Here is a 25620-nt window from a genome sequence, read left to right on the forward strand (position 1 = left end):
GAAAAAGGTGTGTGTGTGTGAGTGTGTGAGTAAATGTGTGTGAGCTCAAGCTACACCTTTGTTGGTGGGAATGGGAGTGGGAGTATTCCTGGTGTGCGACTCATATAAGCATGCCTGATGATGTCCCTTTGCCCCCTCCCCTGGAAAAAAAAAAAAAAAGAATGCAAGAAAGCTTCTGTCTCCTGCAGGAGACGAGAGTGCATGGGAAAGAGAGGGAGAGGGAGCAAGGGAGAGTTTCTCCATCAATTTTCTATTTAATGTCAGCGCTTTAGCTCCATTGTGGGAGCGAGAGGACGCGTCATCCGGGCATAAATTTGCTATTATACAAGCTTCACGGAGACTCACATCCAGAAGATCCTGCCGCTTGTAGACGGGAGAAATCCCTCGGTGGGTAAATTCGACAAAAAAAGAGTTAACATGTAAGTAAATGGGAGGACTGTTTAAGGCTACACAGTTGAATGCGCGTTAAGCTCGATTATTTTTAAGTTTTGGGGAGGAAGAAAGACTCTCGTTTGATTTTCTTTCCTTTTTAGTTTAAAGCTGGGCGCTTTGGGGGAACATCTGTTTATTAGGTAGGTGGTATTTTGTTTTGTGTTTAATGTTATTCAAGGAGTGTTTTCTTAAAATATATATCTATATATCGATCGCTGTATTTTCTTGTACTTTCAATGCCATTTTTTAAAGACTAGCCTAAGCGTTTTTGAGCCGTGGCCCCACAGTCCAGTAGCGTATGCGCACATGAAATTATTTATTTATGTTTGATTGTACAGCTGTGGCTACTATTTATTTAGATCTAAAAACTCACAAAACGTTGCAGAAACGCTTTTGTAGGCTGTACGATTCCAACAAAGATTTGTCCTAAAACGTGTGATATCTGTCATCAGACACAGACGGATACTTTTAAGAGTAGTTAATGCCAGAAGATCTGTCAGTTGGGGCCTCACACACACACACACACACACACACACACACACACACACACACACACACACACACACCCGACTTCTTCAAGTGTGACACCCTTTAGCTGGGTGTTATAATTTATCAGGTTTTCTCCTGTTATATTAAGTTACGCGGTAAAACTGTGCACTTACACTGAGCTCTTGTTTATCTGCTTGTCTCCCTCTGTCTCTGTTCACACAGCAACACACACACACACACACACACACACACACACGGGCAAAACGTTGGCAGGCAGTTCGTCTGATTTCTGCCTTAGTTTGATAAAGTGGCAGCAAGGGGGGAAGGGGGGGGGGGTGTAGTTTTGACTGATCCTGGATTTGGAGACTGATGCAGGGATTTCTCTTTCCAGCCCCCCCTCCCCCACACCCACCACCACCACAAAGTTTCCACTGCATTATTGCTTTGTACTTTGTTGCTTTATTTATTTAAAAATAAACGTTCAAAGACGCATCCATTGTTTAGATAATTAACGAAAGATTGTGGCCGACGTGATTACGTGAAGTCAAATACAGCGTTCACGCCCGCGTGCAGAGTTTCCAGAGTTCCCAAGTAGAGCCAACACACCGACGCTTTATAGGAAAAGAAAATAAACTTGTCCGGCTTCAGCTTGCAGACACGGGAAGTCTGAACGAAACACTCCCTTTAATTCTGATCGTTTAGACACACACATCTGGAGTTTGTCCTAAAAACTAAAATAAAAACAATAAAATAAAAAAATTTTAGTATTTTATTTTACTAGTATTTTATTTTATGTCCCAAAATTATCTAAAATTCTACAGCAATTGTTTTAGCAGGTTGAATAAAGCTTGCTCCAATTATAATGTAGCTTTTAATTAGTGTTCATTTTGTATGGACAAAGAAATATGTAACATCCATATATATATATATATATATATATATATATATATAATCATGATTTATATATAAGAAGGTCTCTTCACATTTATATATATCTTCACATTTTTCACATTTTAACTTAATCTGACGACTCCAGGACGTCCTGAGGACTGTATGTTGAAAACTATTCAAAACATCTTCCTCAGCGTTAAAAGATTTCTGAAACTCTTGTTTCTTTAGTCAGATTGCTGCTGGTGCGTCACCGTGAAGGACTCACGCAAAGTCCTGTGTTGCAAAAGAAGTCCGGTTAAAGGAATCAGTGGCGTTTCTTGAAATGCTGAGTGGCTAGTTGCAGAAAGTGGGTGACCTCTTGACCCCACTGTCCCTCATGGAGATACTCTGTATTATATGAACATTTTTTGTAAGCAACCAGAGAAATACAAAGGCGTCTTTCATTTTCAACGTCCCGCGAGTGTGTGAGTGCATGTACACGTCTCTGCGGTGGAGGAAGTGCTGTCGACGTCTTAGAAGAGAAATACACAAATTAAGAAGGTACCGGGCTGAAGTGGCCCCGCTTCACATCAGACACACGTTATATTTAATCCACTTATTTGTGTGTATAATATCAACATCTCCCATAGTTGCTTAGTCCCCCACCCTTCTCTCTCCTCACCCTTTGCTGAGTACAAACTTACAGCGCAAACAGCGCAAAGTCACACACGCTACGGCTGTTTATGTTCGAATGGTAATGATAATTAAAGCCTCCACCTGCGTGTTTTGATGGCCCATAAATAGATGCCGGTGCTTTCATCTCATCCGTACAGGCCTGGCGGTGGTTACAGCCGGATATATGGCTCTGTGACAGGCACTAATTTGGTTCCCAAGCCATTCCCTCTGTCACCATCATCATCACCACCACCATCATTATCATCATCATCATCTTCCTCCGCTACACAGTGTCTCGATCTAAAGGTGTCAGCAGACACACGGCTTTACAGTGTTTCCGTGGAAGAGTGCAACTTTTTTTAAATTTCGCATTTCCTGACTCGTTATAGCAGCATCTATCCTGCACACAGGAGAGAAAAGGTCATGTTGTTTGCGTGTGTCCAGTCAACTTGTGACTTCACCACGTTTCCTCTGTCGTTTTTGTTGTTGTTGTTGCTGTTTTTGTTTGTTTGTTTTTGTGAGGTTGATGCCTTAAAATGTGTTGGCGACCAGAAGAGAGAGAGCAGCTTTAAGTACGGGGAAAAGGAACAGCCCTTTTCTTCGTCTTCTTCCTTTATTTCATAACACAGTCCGAAAGCTTGGCAGCGCTTCTCTTCTTTTCTCCTCTCATATGACTCTATTGTCTCACGGGGGTTGCACCACCTTGGATCGTCGGGGCGTCTCCCTGGTGAACGACCCCGTTTGGAAATTCTCATCATTAAAGGCCTATCAGAAATATCTGGTGAGAATAAGAAGGGCTGCCCTGCACGGTGGGCCTCCCGTGGAGACTGCTCTCCATTTGGACACATGTAAAAACCAACCAGTTCAATGTGTTTCCCGTTGGCTCTTGGGTTATGCTTTTAAAAATAATGTTTCCCATTTAGAAGTTCAGACGTTTATTCGTTTTTTTTAGGATGGGGGGAAGGCAACTTAAACGCCCTTTAGCTATCTACTTTTAATGGGCGGAAAATTCCTCCTTATGGTGATGTGACGCGTCACGAGATAGCTAAAGTTGATATATTCAGACAGAGCTAATCTGAACTGAACTGATAGAGTTGCACAGTCTGGACACTTCCAAAAAAAAAAAAAAAAAGTAGGAAAATAAAGTTAAAAAATAAAATAAAATGCTGGGTTGTTAGATGTGACATCCGAGCTCCCGAGCAGAAAAGTGCCTCTGCTGGCCGGGGCTGGACGTCAGGAAGAAGCGGCCGAGCTCAAGCGGTCTCGCCCACTGCTCCCAGTGTGCGAGGGGAGAAAGGGGAGGGAGAGAGAAGGAAAGAAGCAGTGGAAAGGAGGAAGCGAAGAAGGGTAGGTGGAAAGTGTCAGTCAGGAACGCTTCATTGCTCGAGGACAATCCGCGCGCAGGACCGGTCTGTTTCAAGAGCAATCAGTCAATCCGCATTAATTACCCCCCCGCCCCCCCGCTCCCCCCTCATTCCTCTTCCCCCTCCTTCTAGGGTAGCTCGCACACTGGCACACGGACCAGAGGAGGCTTGGGTGTGCGTGTGTGCGTATTGTGCTTTCTCGTCTCTGTCTCCACACACGCACGCACCTACCCGCACACCCAGCCCCCCACTTCTTTTTAAGTGAAAGAGAACCAATAAAAATCAAGCAGTAAAAGGCTTTTCCTTGTCACTAAATAAATTAAATGCAGATTTCTGTTTTAAGTGGCGGAGCCCTTTTTTGTGAGCTGCGGAGCAGGAGTCTTTATTATTGTCCCTCTTGTCATTAGCGCGCAGGACAACACCTTCAGGAGACTGAGCGGGGACATGAAGTCAGTTAATAGTAATAATAATATTAATTATTACTGGCCAAGTATAGTCAGTATAGTCTGCTGTACATGCATTGCCCAGCACGCTGTGTAGTAGGGTTGGGTATAGTACTCGTTTTCCTTCCGATTTCCTTAAAAAAAACAACAAAACAACCCCCCTCCCAAAAAAACCCAAAGCTCTTGGAGTCAGGAAAGGTGTCAACATTGATTTTACTCATTTACTGTAATGGTTAATTAAGATCCAAATTTACGCTGTATTCCGCAGGAGTTAGCTTTTGTTGTTTGGGGTGGGATAAAGTAAAACATATTTGGTCAACCTGGTCTTTTAATATCTTTTTTCATGCAAGTAATAGAACTCCCTTATTAAAAAAATAATTATTAATAAAAATAATAATAAAAAAAATCTATTTCTTCACACTGAGGCCCGGTGAGTAAATACACAGCCTGTATATTTTGATGGACCAACAGCACCAGCTTTCACAATGCTAATTTGTACCTTAATGGACTCTAATGCGTTATAATTTAGAGGCGTCTTACTGGCCTCAAAGCACATTTGGGCTATTAAAATAGTCACTTTGAACAACAGCGTGAGTCTTCATAAAATCCAGCTTTGTGCATCTTTGTGTGTGTGTCTGTGAATGTGGTGGCTGAAGCCTTTTGGAGAGCGCAGGGCTCGGACACGCAGGCTGCTGGGTAAATGGGAAAAGACGGTAACGATTATCTAATTACGGCCGCGATAAATCTGCGCGCTTTGGCGTTATTTGATTTGAATTATATATGTATCAATTAATTCCTCTCACACGAAAGTGTCGAGAACCCCCCCCCCTCCGTGCAAGTACAGTTTTATAAGCTATCTATCGGCTGCAGACCAGCTTGGCTCACCCCCCCCACACACACACACACCAATGTTTTGTTTGGGACTGGACCAAACCAAAGGGAGAGAGTCTCTGTTTTAATGTAAAGGGACATCAGTTGGAACAGCCTGAATATACTTTATAAAGTGCGTGCTCAGTGGTGTCGGTGGTGGAAAAGTTCAGCTAAAAAGCACACAGGCTGGCTGCAAGGATTTGTTTGCAGAATGAAACATGACCTTTTTTTGTTGTTTTTTGTGTGTTTTTGTTGTAGGACTCGAACATTTAGCCAAAGTAATAACATATATTTAAATATTCTAATTAAAAATGTTTCCATATTTTTATGGAATATTTTATATATAATATTTTATAGAATATTTGAAAACAAAAACCCTCCGACACCCTTTCACAAACAATTTAAAGACCAACTTATTATCATCACGGACCTACCGTTTATACTCCCGCGTGAACCCGGAAATGTCCACTTAGTTATTGATTAGTTGGCAATAAAAAAAGAAAAAGTTTTTGGTCAAAACACCGCGTGCGTGCCGCCCAAAATCAAAGCTCAGTTCCGACTATACGGTGTTGTCACCGTTTAAACATTTAGATAATAAAATGCATGTATTCTGTTTATTAAACTGAAAAGAAAAAAAACGCATTCGGCCGTCTTTCCGCTGTCTCCTTTGTCGACAAAACTTTTCTTCCACCATATTTGTGTGAGCGGCGAAAAAAAGAAAGAAGAAGAGCTCCCTCTCGGCAGCGAAATAGTTGCTTTCCGGTTCTTGTTGCCGTCCTCGCCTCCATTTTCTAAAAACAAGTTGTTATTGCACCATTCCGCGAATCTATCCCCTACATTTATTACAACGTGTAATTTGCCCCCCTACCATTTTTTTTTTTTTTTTTTTTTTTTACCGTATTCCCTTTGATTTAGTCACTCTTGACTCTCCTTTTGCTCTGGGGCCAACGGGGTTCGCCGTGGGGGGCGCCTTGAAACCGCCCCTCCTTATCTCCTTTCATCGTTCAGCACGGGGCCGCCTTGAAACCGCAAGGGCAGTAATTGCTTTTTTCAGGCAGCCCAGTGCGGACTGGCCAGCAGCCAATCAGAGCCTTGTTTACACTCGGTGATTGACAGTGCTCTGGCAACATGCCAGCCAATCGGGAGCTCCGCAGCGCCGAAGCGCCCGAGTTTTAACCCTTTGCCTCCACGTATAAACAAACCCGCGCGGCAATATTAGCCTATAGCAGCTCATATATTTCGACATGGAAACACACAAGCCCCCATATCCTTCCACTTTTAATTGGCTAAATTAGTGAACCGTGTGCAGGGCCAACCCCAAGGACAGTAATGCTTTCAAATTATGCAGTGATTCAATTTGGCTGTGTGTGTGTGTGTGTGTGTGTGTATGTGTAGCTTATATATAAAGAGATAAATAAATGGATATGGTAATATACAGTATACCGTAGCCTATCTTGTGTGTTTACAGCAATCCTAACCTTTTCCTAAAATGCAACAGATGTAATATTTTTAATCCCCCGCCATATTAACTAAAAGGTGTAAACCTATAACACATTCCTTTATACAGAGCCTGAATTTTCCTGCATTGACCATTAAGGACTCCAATAGCATTTTTTTTCCTTTTTAAGCAGACTATTATTATAATATAGCAAATCTGCACTCTGCACTGAAACTTCAGGCCTGCTAATGTAGGTCTCGATGTGACTTAAGCTGCACACACATGCAAAACAGAGCAGCCTTGTTCACTAAAGCACATTCAAATTCTAATAAGGATTTATTTAGCAGATGATTAAAAAAGGAGAGCATAAAAGGGGGATTTTCCTGAAGGAGCGCCAACAACACTACCACACCATCGCTGTCACGCAAAATAACAATAAAATAAAACAGCGTTACAGTCAGACAGACAGCACAGAGGGCTGCAACGGGATCACACGGTATAAAAGGCTAGACGCTGTTTGCTCTCCACCAGCGATCAGAAAGCGCAGGCAGAGCCGGCTCCTTTCCTCTCCGTGCCGCCTGTCTCCTCCGCGCAGTGCGCCGAGGGCTGCAAATCAAACGCCCGCCGTTTTGCTCCGCGGATCCTCCGGCTTCCTCATTGGCTCCGAGCGGCAACCAATGGCAGGGCGCATTTGCCGTAGAAAGGGGTGGTAGTGGCTGTGTGTGTGTGTGTGTGTGTGGCGTAGAGGGGGGTGTATAGAAAAGGGTAGGGTGGTGGGGAGCGCCTCACGGGCACGCTTTCACATTGTCGTTCTCAAACCAATAGGCCTGCGCGTCCACCCCTCCCCGCGCACACACCCCTTCAACCTCTACCTCCTCCCTCCCTCCCTCCCTCCCTCCTCCCGGCGTGTCTGAGTCTCCGGCTGCATGAACGAGCCTCGATTCACTACAAGCCTGAACTTCTACGATGCGTCTCTCCCATACCTCAACTGACTGCACACCACAGTCTGCAGCAGCATAGGATGTAATCAATCCCACATGTTTCATCTCTGCGACTCCGGGATTTTCACTTTGAATATTTTTCGTACTTTTTCTTTCATTATAAGCCACTCGCCGCACGGTGGATGTAACTTGCCAGTGAGTAGGAAATTATTTTACAGTTCTGTTTTTGTGATTTTTGTTTTGTTTTGTGTGTGTGTGTGTGAGTGTGTGTGTTGTGTGTGTGATTGTAGCCGTTTGAATGCCGTTTTTTTCATGTTCATTTTTTTCAAGTAAGAGAAAATTTTAGTTTACACATTTATTATTATTTTATCTTTTTTTTTAATCTTTTTTATTTACATGGAGGTATACCTTGGCTGTTCTCTAAGCGCACCGCTATCCGCTGTCATTCCATTAGAAGCAATAAAACGAGAGATGGTCTGATGTTCTGTGCAGAATATTAATCTGAAGGCATCTCTCATTTGCTAAATACATTAAAGGAGCAGATCTCACGATTCTACAGTAATCTAGAGGAGGGAGGGGAAGGGGGGGGGGATTTATTTCACGTAGCTTTATTTCCACCGTTTCCTGTCCAGTGTGCAGTGCTGAGCTGTGGGCGATATGTGTCACTTCTTGATTTGACCTCTCCTCACAGCCGAGCGTGTGTTTCTAATTCATTCGGGGGGCTGCTCCACACCTTTCTGCTCTTTCAGTGAGCCCATTTTCATAAATTTTAAATTGTAGATCATTTCTTTGTTAGTTCTCCATTGTGCAAGTGTGTGTTTGTGTGCCTATGTGTGTGTGTGGGAGAGAGCGAGAGAGAGGTAGAGGTTTTTTTTATTGCAAGCTGCAGTGCTCCCTCGGAGTGAAGGCTGTGTAGACGCCGAGCTGTCTTCGGCTCAGCCGGGCTTGTCTCTCCTGTTTAGCCGGCCTCTGAATATCTGGATTTAGTGCGCCGGTTATGCTTTGTGACTTTACTTTATTGCTAAATTGTTGAGGGCAACCAGTTGCCCTCTGGACCCGGACCACTTCAAAAGTAAATGTCTTTTTAAATTCCTTTTTTTTTTTTTTCATTTTTATCCAAAGATTCACGCATTTATGATTTAATAGATTTCTGCTCAAACAGCACACACACACACACACATAAATAGGCGCATTTTTCCCTCTCCTTTTCTTCTTTTTATGCTCGAAGCCTCAATTGCATTAGTTCTGACAAACGCAATTCTTTGCGGATTTGCTGGCTTTTGTGCGAAGTTCATGTGATGTCGTCTTGACCAGCAGTGGTTACTTTTGTAAGGGAAGGGGGGGATTTTCTTCTGACGACAGTTTGACCCTTTTCGGGGCACTGCTTAGTGGATGTGTGTTCCTATGTGTGTGTGCTTGTGGAGGTGTGTGTAGAAGGTTTAGGAGGTCTGGGTAGAGTGGAAGGAAGTCTGAACGCCTTTCACGTATGTAGGCTACACACACACACACACACACACACACACACACACACACACACACACACACACACACACACACGCTACTGCAGATCCAAATGATGATTTTTTTTTTCCTTCTTCCCAAAACTGTTACGCGCGATCTGCTCACACCGCTTGTTTGCGTGGCGTGCGATATCACGGGATTTAGACTCAGGTTGTTAAATGTAGTCTGAGTGGCTCTCTGTTGACGTGCAATGTAAATATCCAGGACGTGTGTTTATGGACAGAAAATTTAAAAATGTAAAGACAAATGTCAGACGATAGTGGTTTATGATTGATGTCCCGTGGAGAAGGGCCATTGTTTCTCACTGCCTAGGGGACAGGAGAGAGTCCATTTTGCCTTCCCAGTGCGCTTGCAGCAGCAACAGCAGCAGCAGAAACAGCAGCAGCCTCCGTTTCTCCCCCCATTTATTTTTCTTTTACCCTTATTTTTCCCTCTTACTGTTGACTACATGTGGTCACAAAAAAATAGCATCCTGCAGCAAACAAAAAGGAAATTAAATTATTTACATGCCCTCGCACTTTGGCCAAAAATATCCTTAAAGGAAGCGTTATGGGGAATGTTTGGACGTATAACACACACACACACATTTTCGCGATTCACGATCACATTTGCTGGGTTTTATCAGAACTGCGAAACTTTCGGGAGCTAGGGGGGAAAATCCCCTCTAAAAACACAGTTCCTGAAAGTTGAGTCCTTGAGCAGCGTGTGTGTGTGTGTGTGTGTGTGTGTGTGTGTGTGTGTGTGTGTGTGTGTGTGTGTGTGTGTGTGTGTGTGTGTGACTTAAAGAAGACTTGAATATCCGAGCTTATGAAGGCTGTTCTTATGCACTTCATAAAGCCCCTGGTCCACCAGAGCATTTGATATTTTCTTTGTTCCTCTATCTTGGTTCCTGGGAGGTGCTATCAGCATCTACAGAGCGCTAGATGGACGTGCCACGCATTGAAAGGCCTAATAGATGGACTGCTGAGGTGTGTTTGTGGGGGTGGGGGGGTGGAAATGGAAGCACCCAGAGCTCTCTATGAGCATCGCAGGGAGTCTTATTTAAATAAATGACCTAGGCTATGAGGTATACATATAAACGCGATGATTTCCTAGTCTATTTCACTGTTTATTGCCCACCTCACAACTCTTTGGCGATGAAGCATAGAGGTGATTTGATTTGTGTTTGTGATTACACTGTATCCTATATATACAGTACGTGTAGCAGAAACGCATGGCCATTGTCAGAAAGCGAGGGCCACTGCTGCTCACTCCGTATGAGTTGATAGAAATGGCTGTTTCATCGCCAGTTTTCCGCAATAAGCAACACAACGAATAATATTCCCGATTTCAACGGTGCAAACTATCAAAAGTCATACAGCGATGGTGAAGCAACTTTGGTAAACACTTGTATATAAAAAACAGAGAACGGTAAAGGCGCACTTGGTTTATAAAACCTATATAAGAAATGTCGATCCAAGTCAGAAATCAACATTTGCTCCACATATGAACCAGATCAGATTCGAATTAAAATCTCAATTTACACCAAAAGATAAACGTATTGACTGTATCCGTCTGAAACCAAAGAGTGATAGGCTATTTGAGTCGCCCGAAGGATTAAAAAAAAGAATATGTTTTTTTACGCATTCTATACTTGGTGCAGATGGCTTCCTTAACGTTTTAGCGCAAGAGCCCCGAGGTCCAGCCTGTTTATGACCGGCGCTTGTTGAGCCTCAAGACTTAACAACTCCTTCACCGGGAGAGGCTTTATACCGCCGTGAACTCTTGTACTGTATATGCTTCATTTGTTTGCCATTTGTTCCATTCTTTTTTCTTTTTTTGCGCTGATAAAGAAAGCTCCCGTGTTCAGGATTTGCATCGTGTTTGGTCGCGAGGAGGGGGGGGGGCTCCCTCCTCTGTTGGGGCCAACGATGTAGTGCGGGGTAAATCCACGTAAACTCACTTCACCCACATTTTCATCCACAGAGCAGGCTTCAGTCACCTTTCCGAGCTGGCGCATATCGGCGTTAGAAAGTTAGTGTGGAGCGCAGAACCAAAGTTGATCAGTAAATGTGGGGATTTTATTGTAGGACGGTTTTTTGTGTGTGACATTTGAATAGCTTCTTATTCCTCCCTTTTTTTCTTTTCTCTCTCTCTCTCTCTCTCTTTTTTGTAAACCGTGCTTGTTTGTCTAAACACGAGCAGCGACTGTCTCTCAGTCAAGCCTTTTCTTCAGCGCCACATCTCTGGCTGGCTCGTCATTGTCAGCGCTTTGACTCGTCTCCTGCTCTCTCTTTTGTAGGACATGACGGGGACTCCGTTTCGACCCTGCAAAGCCAAAACTGCGCTCAATGCGAGGAGAGCCCGAAGTTCATAAAAAGGGATTATTTGCATCTGGGTGCCTGAAACCTTCGGTGCCTCCGGATTTTACTTTGGGATTTGGGATTTATCGCTTCTCATCGGGATGGAAAGCCGAGATTTCGCTCCTCCGCACCACCTCCTGACGGAGCGGAGCGCCTTGGTTCACAGCGCCGCGTCTCGGATGGCGCCAGGCGGACACGGATCCGTGCAACACCCCGCTCATTTCCAGCCCGGGAAATATTACTCATCCCACCTTTCCATGGGTCCGCACTCAGGTCAGTTGTGGAAGCAAGGTGTTTTCCCCCCTTGTAACTACAAAGAAGCGTGGATTAAAAAAAAAAAAACAACCCAAAGAAATATATACTCTGTGTTTCTCTCTTTCTCTGTCTCTCTTGTCTGAAGCATATGTTCCCCATAATGCAAAATAAAACCTTGGAGCTCTTCAGGGACGAGTTAGAATTTAACGCTGATGGAAAGTGCTCCGACTTTCGGGGGGATTTAGGAATACCACATTTTTTTTGTTTTGTTTTTTTTTACTTTATTTAATCAACTGTTTATGGCTGTTTGCCGAAATGCAAGAATTAAAAAAAACTGTATATAAAATCACATAAAAGAAAAAAGGGGAAATGTGTCTTCTTTTTGCTGATCGAATTAACTCTAAATTTACAACTCAGTCCAAGCTCACCTTTGTTGTTGCTGTTGTTGTTTTAAACTTTAATTCCAGGGTTATTTGGTTTTCTTTCTTTTTCTCATATCAAGCTGGGATTATTAGTGGCATAATCTTGTCATAGATTTATTTGGATTCATCAATTAGCGAAGTACTAATCGTTGCCAGTTGATGTAATTAATTAGAATTGGGTTATTCCACCGCTTATATTTCCCATTAAACAATAAATTAAAGCTATTAGCCGAGCCAGTTTCTGCGCAGCGCCTCCTCCTCCTTCACGTGTGTGGTTCCGTGAGGACGCTATGAGTTTTTTTAAAATTATTTTTTGGTGCCGGTGGGTTTTGGTTTGTACTGGGCGCAAACTGGGGGTCGCAGTTGCCGGATGGAGAGCAGAGGGGGGGACTGAGTGAGTGAAGGGGAGCTCTGGCTAATAGAGGTGAGGGTAATACCAGAAAATCCGGTTTCTATATTGAGCGGAGACGTGACGGGGTGCGAATGGGTTGACAGTGCATGCATTAGATTTAACAAGTAGCTTTGGTATCCTGTCTCAATAGGGGAGGGGTGTGTGTGCGCGCGCGCGCGTGTGTGCGCGCAAAGAGAGAAAGAAAAGACTGTCCGAAATCATACTGCGTTTCTACCCAGGCGCTGGATGAATGAATGTATACGTGTTAGATGAGAAATCTCATTAATTACCATGTGTGCTACTGTATAGTGTGTCAAGAGTGGCCATCCACATCTCTCGTGTATTTGCTTGTTTTCATGTGCAAAAGGAAAAAAATTGAGGCAAACCGGTTTTTAATTTTTAATTAGTAGCTAAAATACATTTCACATTTCAGGTCAACACGAGTGGATTTTTCCAGAAATCCTACCGTGAATTACTTTTGATATTTCGTGCTCCAGCTATTGGTTCTGTGGTTCTGGTCATGGTTTCTTCACAAGAGAGGAACTTTATTTTTTTTTCAATTTTTTTTTTTTTTTTTATTTAAAATGCAATTTTACGTCAGCTTGGTTTGTTTAATATACTTTTTATAGCACGTGAGCATTTACGTTTGTAAAACCTGGGCTCTTCCTCTGCATTTTTAAAAAATATTCATATATAAATATATTAATTTATATAATAAATTGACTTAAGGCTTTAAAGTGTATGTTTCTTAAAACTTGAACTGATACTGTACGTTATATATTTATTATTTTAAAAAAATTTATTCAAAAAAAGGCTAAATTGCGACACATTTTATTGACAACACGTCTAAAAACACGTGTTGTTGCACAAAAGTTATTACGCTTTGCTTTATTCTCTCATACGTACATTCTTTTCAGTATAATACTTATTAAACAATTCACATAATTATTGATCAACATTTTACCATATTTAAATATATTATAAATGATTCAGTCTCTATGCATTAACTTATATTGATAAAATATTTTCTATATTTTATGAGAGCTGAGCTGCCTGTCTGTTTCTGATTTCCACACACACCATTCGAGCAAAAACACGCCTATCTCATTTCCAAAGCTAATATATCAAATACAAATGTAACCTGCATTGCAGTTTAAATAGCACCTTGACTGATTTTGCTGTGCGCTGACATGCATAATGGCCCAGTGTAAAAATGTTTCTTTAATGTTGAATAAAGGGGGTATAAGCATAGTAATGCAGGGTGATAATGCTATTGAAATATATTCAAGAGGGCCTCTCACTGGGTCTCAAGGTGCATGACACTGTATTGAGATTCCAGATATCCAGACTCTCCATGCATGTCCCTTATGGGGTTTTGACAGACATGATGGGCATAGAGGATTGTTGTTTAGAGATGGGGGGTTGGTGTATGTGTGTGTGTTTGCTTGGAGGTTAGGATGCGGGTTACCTTTGTCCTTGCCCCCCTTAGAGATCCAGAAAGCTGTATGCCTGGCCCTAGGCCTCAGCACAGGGGGTAGATGTGATGTGGAGCTGGCCATAGCAGGGACAGGAGGGTGGAGGGGGAGGTTTTGACAAGGGTTTGTTTCAGATCTTTGTGAAGACACCCTCACTATTTCTTTTTTATATATATACAGTCTCACACTATCAAACTGAGTATATCACTTAAAAAAAATCCAAAATGAAAAAAAAAAAGACTCCCCTCATTCCCCCCTGCTTCTTCATATCCTGGAAAACCTGCAATCCATCAATTTGCTGAAGCCTCTTATTTAGATCAGCATGGTGTCTGCTTGAATATGGTCGCGCTTGACAAGGTGATGGAATGACAGACGCATACCAACGCCATAAGACTCAGCCCACATTTGATAAAACCCCACAATGATATTACACAGGCGTTTAGATTACTGATAGGAGCAGTGGGAAAGCCTTTGTCTCTGTCTGTCTGTCTTGCTCTCTTCCCCTCCCATTTTCACTGCTTTGCTTTTTATTCCAGTCCCCCCTTCTCTTTCTCTTTCTTCCCCTTTCTGTGATGTTAGCCCCTGGGCAGTAGTTGTGCAAGTGTATATGTGTGTATGTGTGCGTGTGTGTACATGTGTGTGTTTGCGTGTGCGATTAGGGTTAGGTTTAGCCTGCAGAAGCACAGGTGTGCAGTATTATGGAGGGCGTGGCTGCTCTTGTCATTGAACAGGTGTGTTACTTCCCAGACAGCAGACGGTTTTTGTTTACATGATTGTGTATGTGAACGAGTGTGCATTTGTGTGACTAAGTAATGCAGACAGAAGGAGTTTACATTCATGTTGTGTGTGCACACATGCAGCTGCACAAACGCACAAACACATACACACTTTGAAGAACGTTAGTCTTAAGCTGCTTGTTTTTTGTGCTTTAAAACAGCAATAAACCATAACCATAATGTCATAGACTAGATTATCTCTCTGCCACTTCTCACTTTCCTTTCTCTCGGTCGCTCTCGGTCTTTGCTCTCTTGAGCTCTTTCTTCAGCTTATGCCCCCTTTTCATCCCAGCATTTTCCCTTTCCTTCTCCCCATGTTCGGTGTTGTTAGTGAAACACAAGACCCTGTAGTTAAATTCTGCATATCTCTACTACAAATGCCTGTAGCCGTGCGTGTGTGTGTGTGCGCACCCATCCTGTCCATTCATCAGGAGGCTGTCAGTTATATCTCTCTCTTCCCTTGGAAGTTTTTCGGCATAGGCTTTGAACGTTGCGGCAGCGCAGATGAGGCACACCCCTTCACCTTACTACCTGCACACACCTTGGCGCACAAACAACCTGCACGGCGATGGAAGGAGACGGCGCGTTTGTACCCGTACGCATGGGTTTGGTTTCTGTCCATGCTTGTGGAATTAAAGGCCTGTAGTTACTATAGAGTAGTGTGTGTGTGTGTCTAGGGTACTCATTATGTTTAAAGGCAAAGGGAAGCCCCGTAGATAGATAAAGAAAGAAAGGCATGTGAAACAAACAAGAGAAGAAATGATAGATGGATGGAGCCAGGGAGGAGTAGGGAAGAGGAGGAGGAGGAAGGGGGAGGGTAAGGGTGTGAGGGGGGTAGATAGGCTGAATGTTTCCACCTGGTTGGTAATCCAGTCAGATTACCACCGCCTGACAGCACCCACTGGCCGTCACCCCCACCGACTCCCCAGCCTGGCGTCTCCTCTGCTTCTCAAGAGTGTGAGTGAATGAAAGCGATAGAGAGGAGATGCTTGCCTGTCCCTGCGAGTGTCTGTGTATGTGTGTGTGTAGGATGAGTCAGCAGTGAGTGAGCCCAATCACCCCTTTCCAACACCACCCACCAATCTCCAATCCAACCAATGCAACCCGGGGTGTACAGGGGGCACATCTAGGGTGCAGTGTGCAAGACGGCCCCCTGTGTGGAGGAGACAGCTGGCGAAGGCTGCGGCCAGCCGAGCTGCGACTGGATTTGGTGAGGAAGGAGACGAGTGTAAACTGTCAATTCAGTTCAATTCAAAAAAAAAAAAAAAATTGACTGACCCACTTTGTGTCATCAGCACTACGCTACACCGAGTGACCATAAGTGCAAGAGTAGGAACCCACTAGGGACAATTTTCTAAATATATGTATTTTTGTAGGATAATGTACAATTATTTTCTTTTTTATAAATTTCACAACAGAAAAAATATTATATGTATTATATAAAATCAAAATAAATTTGTGGCAATTTCAGTGCAAACTGGGTGAAAATCTGCACTATTTGACTTTGAGTAGAAAAAATAAATTCAAGTGTAAAAAACCATTGATTCCAGTTAAAGCTCACTCAACATTGCATTTAAACACACTGGACTAGGCTCTGGAGTAATTTTAGTGTGTGTCATCATAACACAGACACACACACGCTCACCATTTTCTTTTCAAAATTGCATTTTACATACACGATTTTTGGTCTGCCTCAAAATATTGCAAATCCGATTCCCCACCCACATCAGCGCTGTGCACTTATCAAGGCGTGAGATTAAAATATGCAGCAAGGCCAAAGAAATCACTTAAATGAGCCTGACTTTTTGGAAATTTGTTGACACATTAAAAGCATTAAGTCATTAAGTAAGGGCCGGTAAAGTCATTAAAGGCATTTCCATTACAAATGAGACTCTTGTGTATGCTTTGATATTTCAAGCAAACCGTGGCGCATCATTTAAATATATTCCACAATAAGGCCAAATTGACCTCGGAGTAACTGTGGCTGAGATTTAAGGCGTCTGAAAGGTCACATCAGTAGAAAGGGGGGAAAAAATTAAACAAATTAAGTAAAAATCTTTTGATGTTTGAGTTTGGAGTGAAGCTTGCGTTTGTTCTGAAGTTGCACTTGCCACTGTGACAGAGAGACTTTTGTCTCATCTCCAACTCTCCTCCAACACAAGAACAGCTGCTTATTGTCGGTAGCAGTGATTTGAAGGGTGTGGGGTGCGTTTGGTTGCGACATCTCCGGGGTGTGAACACAAACCACCATCTGATGATTTGGCATGTGAATGGAAAGCGCCAGACTTCCTGTGTCCATGCGCTCTTTTTTTCCTCTTTCTCTGTCACTTGCTCCTCTTTCCTCTTCCTTCTTCTTCTTCTGTTTCTCACTGGCCAGGCCTTTTGCCCCCCCTCCCCGTCTTCCTCACCCCTCTTTAATCACACGCTCGCCCTCCCCTCTTCCTCCTTCTGCTTTCCTCTTTCACTTCCCCTTCACTATTGCATTTGCTCCTCTCAGCTTCTCGAGTGGTGCTCCAGCCCTCCTTCCTCCTCCTCCTCCTCCTCACAGCCATGGCCCCCTTCACCCCACCCCCTTTTCTCTCTCTCTCTCTCCTCTCCTTTCAATCGATCCCCCCACCTCTTATATCCATCTCCCGTCTCTGTCTAACTCCCCACACGCCCATCGCCTCCTCACGTTGTTAGCAGACCTTCTCTCAGCAGTCCTCCTATTTCTGTCTCAATTTCAGCCTGCTTCCTCTCCCTTTTCCACATTGTCTCATTTGTTTCTCCCTTCTCTTCTCTTCCCTTTTCCTTTCCTTCCTCCTCACCTCCTCTCCCCCACCACTCGGACGGTTGTTAACGGGCCCGTCCCGGTGCTACTCGGCCCGTGGCCAACTCACTAAATCAGAAACGTTTGGAGGATTTGGCAAGAGGGAGTGAGAGCTCAGTGAGGCGCCTTTGAAGTCAGAGAAACGAGAGAAAAATGACATTTTAAACAGCCCGCAAAACACAAGGCTAAAACAGCTTCTTACTCTGTACAGGAAGACGGGGGCTTTGTATGTGTGAGTGAGTGAGTGAGTGTGTGTGTGTGTGTGTGTGTGTGTGTGTGTTTGTGCACGCGCATAAAAAACAATATGAGTTGTTCGCTGGTGTGGCTCTTATTCATGACATGACTGCATGAAAAAAGTCACCAGATATGTGCAAAGAAAGTGTGCAGACGCTGTAATTCCCAGCTATTTTATGGCCTCTCTCCTCTTCAGAGGGGTCAAGGCAGTTCCCTATTTACGCAACGTGACAGGGAGGTGACATCACTTAGCAGGGGGACAGACATGATGTCACAGTCTCAGTGGATCCACAGGTCCGCACCCCCTGAAAAAGCAGAGCGTTGCAAGCACCACGGCAAGGTAACCCTTATCAGAACGGCTACGGACACCTGAGACAGGCCTCTGCTTTTACCCTGTCTCGGGGTCACATTTTGCCTGACTCATCGTCACTTGAGCTGACTCGTTTGACTCAGCCCGGGCCCTTTTCTCAGCTGTTGTGTTTTGCTTCTCCACTCGATTCATTTCAGCTCTGTTTGGCTCATTCATATTGTAATGGCCTCCATTCAGGCGGGTCTATGTCCAGTTTGTTTTGCTGTCAGGGCTTTAGATGGATGGTGGTGGCCCGAGGTTCATCTGGAGGTGAGGTTAAAGGAGGCAGAGTGGTCGGCCTGCCGCCTGAATGCAGGACCCTTCAGTGTTTTTCAAGAGTCAAACTGCTGCTGTCATACAGATTGAGCAGATTTAGTATTTGGTGTGAAATACAGCTAATGTGCTCCTAAATAGGAAATAGGTACATATTTGTGTGTGTGTGTGTGATTGTGAAGGAGGAAGAGAGTAAGAAAAAGAGAGAAGCAGCTGTGTGGAACAGCATGGATCGTTACACAGTGACACACATGAAAGCATTAAGTATATTCAGGAGCCTTTGTTGAATATACATGGAGCTGTGTGCAGCTTTGTGTGTGTGTGTGTGTGTGTGTGTGCGTGTCTGTGTGTGAGGGAGAGGGAGTATCCTCTCCCATGCTCTTGCCCGAGCTGAGAGTAGTGAGAAAGAAAACAAGAGTGAGAGAGAGCAAGGAGGAGGGGGAAAAAAAAAAAGCAAAGATCCGTCATCAGTCATTCATGGCTAATCAGTCTCGTGGGACGTGCACAGTACACACACACACACACACTCACACTCTCACACACTCACACACACAGTGCCAAGGCCCTAATCCTACAGGGACTGCTCGTGCCTCTGTGTGTGCCTGTCTAAATTTTGGATCCAGGCTGATTAAAAGCAAACTCTCCCTTTTTTTTTTCCTTTTTCTTCCCTTTTTTTTGCACGTCTCTCTCTCTCTACCTCCACTTCCCTCTCCTTCTCTTCCTGTCTCCTCTCCTCTGCATCTTTGATTGCCTGTAAAGTGTCTCTTCTCTTTCTCTCTGTTTTTCTCTCTTGTCTCTTTAATAACCACCTACTGTCTTTTCCGGTCGTTTTGATGTGTGTTTTTGTAATGTTTGGAAGCATGCGTGCATGCATAATACAAGGACTTCTTTGTGTGCGGATGCTCACATACGTATGGCTTTTTTTTCTCTTTTTTTTTGCTTTTTTGCTCTCCATGTGTACGCGTCTGTATGAATGTGTCTGCTTTCTCAGAAGCTCCCAGTGCTGGTCTCGCTGCGTTTTATCATTTTGCTTAACTTGTGCAGGCTCTGTCTTTTTTCAAATCAAATAAACGTTAGTGGAACAGATATTAACGTTGCATCCAAAGCTAGACTACAAAATACTCAACACAATGCATTTCTGTACAGAGGGGGAGAAAAAGAAAAATTAGAAATAAGACATATATTTTAAATAGTATAATCCCACATATTTCTATACATATATATATATATATAAAAGAAAGCGTGAGAACAAAGAAGCAGCCCTGTGTTTTCTTTTCAGTTGTGGCATACTGATTTATTTTGCTGCTCGGAAGGCTGCAGTTTTGCCGATATGCCAGGATGTTTACCTTTTTTTCTGATAGGGGATTTCTCAACATGCAATGTGACGTTGAGTTTGGTGTGAAAATTCTTCTTTTAAGTCTGTGCAGTTTTGGGCATTCAGGGAAATAGTGAAGCGCTGAAGACGCGACATGGCTTCTAGCCTGGATTTATCTTTTTCTTTTTTTATTTTGATGTGAGAAATTATTCAGTGTTTTCTTGCAAAGAGGATTTTTTTGCACCACCTTAAAAACGATTTAGCAAAATGAGCATTTTTTTTAAATTATTATTCTTTTTAAAAACAGCTTTGTTAATGTGGTTTCCTTTTACTTAAGCGTTATAGGCATTTCTGTCAAACAAGGTAACATGAATTCATCACCTTAACACTATGCACAGTGATGCTCTGTCATTCCCAAAGGTCCAGTCTGGTCTAGGAAAAAACCCAAGTATTGCTAACATCCCCCCCCCCAAAAAAAAAATTCCATATATAACAGCAAAGAAATAATTAATTGGAGCGATCCAATAGCCGAGTGCTCAGGGGACATCCCAACTGAGGGTGCATCCCCCTGAGCCTTGGATTCCTGGTTAAAAATCCCAGTGGGATGACTGTTTCCTGGATGTCATACCTGTGCTCTCTCTCTCTTCTGCATATTCAGTTTTTCCTCTTAGAATAAACAAGCAAATCATAAAAAAAAGGCTTTTATTATTCTCTGCATTATTTGGGTGAACAGCAGTGGGCATGTCTGCATCATCCCAGAACAATAAATAACAGTATTGTTTTAGATCTAAGGATCAGTTTCATTGTAGATTATCAGAAAAATCCATGGCAGTCTAAAACCTTAAGGTATGTCATTTCAGATCAGGTAAGACAGAATAAAGTCAACATTTCGGGTGACATGTAACCTAATAAATTTGACGTTTTTGCTTTACAATTAACAAATTAGGACTTGAACTCTTTCAGCTCTGTGTTTCATTAAAATGTTGATGATTGATGGGCAGATGTTATTCATTTAATCTGCACATCTGCGAGTTATTATTTGCTGTTGTGGAGAGACACATTTAAAAAGTGCACTTTAAATCTGTGTGCATTTTAATCTCATAACATTTCAAGCGTGTTCTTCCTGATGTTGGGGATCTTTGTTGGTTATTGTTATTTTTAGAGATTTGTCTGTGATACGTTCATGTTCATTAGAAATAAAGCTGAAGTGATTGGACTGTTTTGATAAGGATTTTTTGTTTTTAAATATCTGAATAATTTTTAAGTAAATGCCAAAAATTGGCATGTAAGGATTTTCTGCTTCTTTTTGCATTACCAATTAAATTTGACGCTTGAAGGTTTTGGCTGCTGGTTGGAGAAAGCAAACAAAACAATTTTCCCACAGTACGAGACAAATCAAGAAAATCTGGCAACCTAATTGATGACAATAATAATCAATAGTCTCTCTAATCTGAGGTTTCTTCCCTTCGGTTTTTTTCTACCTTCATGAGTGTCTTCATCTTTCCTTATGTTTATATTTCCCCCCTCCCCCTCTTCCTCTTCATTTCTTCTCTGTGGATCGCTCTAATAATCTTTTATTCCTGTGTAAATATTACAGCAATGAGGGAATATAAAGAATGGAAAAGCCGTGATGAAATAAGGTCAGACTGGGTTATTCTCACCTGCTTTCTCTCTCTCTCTCTCTTTCTGTGTCGCTCACTCTCTCCCTCGCAGACTCCCACCCTTCTCGCTCGCCCCATCCGCTCCTCTTCCTCCACTCGCTCCCTTGTTGCCTCTCTCCCTCTCTCTCCCTCGCATTCGCCGTCTGCTGATCCCGCTCTTCTCTCGGCATTCTCTCCCTCTCTCACACACAAACACACACTGACTTTCTGACGCCCACACACATGCGTGCATTCATTCAGTATACTTTGCAGACACGAGCGTACGCACATGCACATATACACACAATGACACCTGCACGTTGAGTCGTTGAGGGTCTAATTTAAGTAAAGTGCTTCTCTAGGAACCACAACCCCTCAACTCATGATGATGGAGGGTGATACGGCACACCAGAGTTGAACACACACACACACACACACACACACATACATAGTTGCACAGACACATTTCCTCCAGTGATGCTGAGATATGAGTCTCAGTGGTGTAGGACTGAGGAGAACTCTGCAGATGGCTTGCAAGTAGCATATTTCAAAAAATAATGTGATACTTGATCCCTGCTGGGAAATTCACCTTTTTCTGGGCTGCTGGCAAGATCTGACTTTAGGGTCAGTCGAAGCACTGGCGGTAGCACGTAGGGATTCAGTGTCTCGCCAAAGGACACTTCAGTAGGGTGGATGCTTGCTGACATGGATGTGGTTAAATCTGGGTCTGCTGGTTAAAGGATGCTGTCTTCCCCTCTGCAGCCGTCCTCCTGCTTCGCTTCTGCTGCGTAGGTGTGTTTGTTTCCACTGGAGTCTGAGCTAACTTTAGATGAAGCGGGATTGTGCTGCACTCCTGCTGCAAATCTCGGGCTGCGATCTGTAACCTTCGTAGTAACATAAATAGATTCAAGTCTTAACTTCAGCCTAAGATAAAAGGAAGAGTATTTGACATGGCTTACATTTATTTCTACATCACTTAAAATAACTAGAAGCTTTTCCTTCTCTTAAGTATTTCTTTCCACATTTAAAACCAGCTGTATACTGTGAAGTAAGATTTTGTTACCGATTTTCGATCACACTTGCTAGTATTTTCTGTAAATTAGGGATTTCTTTTTTTGATCTGTGGTGTATTATCAATTCTTTAATGATCACAAGCAAGTGTAGATACCACAGTCATGGTTATTTACACATCCCGTGTAAGATATTAAGCAATAAAAGCTTGTATGTAGAGTCATGTGTGTATCTGGCTTCCTAAAAATGTTAAGTCGATAAACTAAATATATATACGCAGAACTTTTTCTGCAAAAAAAAAGCTCTGCTCTCATCAGCAGCTCATTATTTGTCCTTATATATAAATAAAGGTGTACTAAAAAGCCAAAACAATAAGCGCAAAGAGGCTAAAAGGGGAGTTTTGAGCCTCCCCTTTCATATACAAGCCGTATAGGATGCATTGTTAATGTACAATACTGAGTGCTTCAGAGGATCTAATACAATCTAAATACTGACCCGTTGCCTTGCACAGCTTTGACACATTGTTTACCTAAGGTTGGGTTTCAATCATATTTGTAATCATAAATTACTGTTGATAAGTAACAGGGCTGCGGGACCAAACCACAAGTGTTTATTAAGGGCAGCGTCTTAATCTGTTATATAAGGTGTGAGTATAAAGGGCTAGGTGTCAGAATTTAATTGTGTTAACTTCAGCAGATCGCATGATTGGATATGACTTGATACGAAGAAACACACTCTGCTCTCAGCTCACGGTGCTGTGTTTTCTGTTAGACTCACTCTTCCTGGCGTCTTGACCCCCAGGTGTATTTAATCCGCACACAGGTCCATGCAGCTTCGAATCATTATAGCCTGTGTATGTGAATGTGTGTGTGTGTGTTTGCTGTGGCTGGAGGCTGAATGGACCACAGAGGCGTGGCACGGGCATGTCAGACTGGATGACGACCAAATCTTCCAGAACAGGCTTCTTCACTCTATACCAGAGCTGCAAAACCACTGTGGTGGTAACTGTGGGGAGTTGGGGGTGGGTTGGTGCTGCATACACATCCCTGTACACACGCACACGCACACACATACATGCGAAATTGCATTATTGACCCTCACCGCGGGCTTTCCTGAAATATCAGCAACCTTATGCTTTTGATTAGTGTATGTCTGCATGTGCCTGCACATACCATTTGTGTTTCATTCTGACCCAGGCAGCAGACCAGTCTCATATGACCCCTGTTCTCCAAATTCCCATGTTTTCCTTGGTAAAACCTGGAAAAACTTACTCTGACAGCCCCGCCGCCAAACCCTCCCCATCCACCCTGCTTCCTAAGAATCTCTCCCGTTGTGAGTTCCTGTTCTTCGAAGCCATATATGGTCCTTCCTGCAGCCGTGGGTGGGTGGGTGTGTGGCGTCCAGAAAGTCTGTGGTCAAAAGCAGGAACATTTTCCTCTTCCCTCAAAGTTTAGCGGTGCATTTGTGGACTATGTTCGCCAGTGGAAAAATCGGAACAACTCCAGAGGGTGTGCACGTGTGTGTATATGTGTGTGTGGGGTAGGGGGGGCTCGAGCCGGGGGTGGGGTAGGCAAGGTGCAACGTTTTCTTCTCATTGTTCATTTAATTCTTCCAGCTTTTGATTTCATTTAATCTTCATGGAGCAACAGCCAGCAGATTCGGTGCTTTTTCTTTTAGGATACTTGCTGTTGTTTGATGTTTAAACACACACGTGTAGGTGCTGTGAGATAGGAATGTTGCTACAGCAGTGAATGTGCAGAGATGGTAGCAGGGAGATCGTGTGTGTATCCACTTGTGTGTGCGTGCGTGTGCGTGGATGGCGAGGCTCTAGTCCGCAGCCTGGGAGTCAGGCTTTGAGCAGTGCTGTTCATAGTCTGCTGATTTATGCGCCTCACAGGGAAATCTCTCATTTGTAGCTCTTTCATCTCATTTTTCCCCTCCACTCTTTCCCTCTCTCTCTTTCCCTTTCTCTTCCTCTGTCCTTTCTCTTCTTCCCTACGTAATGTGATTCAGTGCAGCTGCTCGTCCCAGGCGACATGCCATGCTTTGCTTGCACACCCTACTCTCTCTAACATGAATGAGTCAAGAGGAATCGTTGATGAATAATAAGATAGAGCAGAAGGAAAATGCTATCTGGATCTAGTCGAGCAAAAGAACTCCTTTTCTCCCCAGAACATATTCTTTGTAAGCACCGCTTGGGCGCTTACTCACACATTGAATGTGTTTGTGTCCCCAGTGCCATAATGCTTTTATGGACCTGTGTGCGTGTGTGCGTGTATGTGTGTGTGTGTGTGTCTAAGCGGCTTCCACGAATGCCTTGTTTGAGTAGCCCTGTCACTTGTGCAATTCCGTGGTGTCAAAACAGATCAAAAAGGTCTGGCTTGACTCCTGGCCCTAAACACACAGACACACACACACTTAGATATACACACACATGCGCATGCACACACACAGACTGAAGGCTCAGTGCCAGGGCCCTTGGTGGTTGGAGGCTTATGAAAGGGTCGGACTGACGAGAGGTTGCCAAGTGTACGGCAATAAGCGTAACAGCCAAGCTAACGAGAGTCAGAACCTCTGACACACGCGCGCACACACACAGACAGACACACACACAGTGTGCACTTTCAGGCTCTCGAGCTCTTTCTGCGAGTGACAGTATGTGTGTGTGTGTAGATGTGCGTGTAGGAGAGAGTTCAGTATATCAGTGGGAGCACAGAGGCTTTTGTTAATTGGCAAATGTGACGATACAACACAAGAGGCTACTGATCTTCAATCGGATGGAGATTGATTTAACTCATCATCCTTCCAGGTGTGTGTGTGTATGTATCGATCACCAGCAGTCCATTCAGTGAGATGCAACAAAGAATATACCTCCATCACTTTATCCGTGTTTGCTTCTTTTACCACAGGACTTTTTTTTCTTAACCACTTGCAACCAATCTGCCTTCCTCTTCCCCTCGCTCGCTTCTCTTCTTCATCTCCCTCTTCTTCCTCTTTCGAAGAGTGAGAAACCTTGGAATGTTTTGTCCTGTTTTATGCTTTTTTTTGTTTTTTCACAGTAAACTTCATCAAGCACTCTTCAGTAGCTCCTGAAGCACATAAAAGAGGCTGCAGAGTTATATCTTTTCTCACTTTTACGCATTTTCGTCTGAATTGACGCATTATATTGCATATAGTGTAACTTAATTGGTTTAACAAATGCCAAAGCAGATCTTTTTATATAACGTAAAAAAGAGAAAATAACCTTGATGTTTTGGGCGCATTCCTTCATCACACACTTGCCTT

At 43.3% G+C, this 25620-nt stretch overlaps 1 protein-coding gene across 6 annotated transcripts in view; it reads left to right on the plus strand.

Moving 5' to 3' along the window:
• The first annotated feature begins 232 nt into the window (after positions 1–232).
• The window catches only part of bahcc1b (BAH domain and coiled-coil containing 1b), a 62295-nt gene continuing 36907 nt past the window's right edge, over positions 233–25620 (plus strand). Inside the window, exons 1-2 of one of the 6 annotated variants that reach the window (XM_039616114.1) lie at positions 233–419; positions 11325–11658. In XM_039616114.1, the coding sequence (XP_039472048.1) occupies positions 11487–11658 (172 nt within the window). In that variant the 5' untranslated portion in view covers positions 233–419; positions 11325–11486. Of the gene's footprint in view, positions 420–553; positions 573–7511; positions 7718–8210; positions 8271–8563; positions 8595–11324; positions 11659–25620 lie in introns of those variants that run through there. The other 5 variants (XM_039616115.1, XM_039616118.1, XM_039616113.1 and 2 more) reach the window with 5 other exon arrangements.

The sequence above is a fragment of the Oreochromis aureus genome, linkage group 8 (genome assembly GCF_013358895.1).
Source record: "Oreochromis aureus strain Israel breed Guangdong linkage group 8, ZZ_aureus, whole genome shotgun sequence".
Lineage (NCBI taxonomy): Eukaryota > Metazoa > Chordata > Actinopteri > Cichliformes > Cichlidae > Oreochromis > Oreochromis aureus.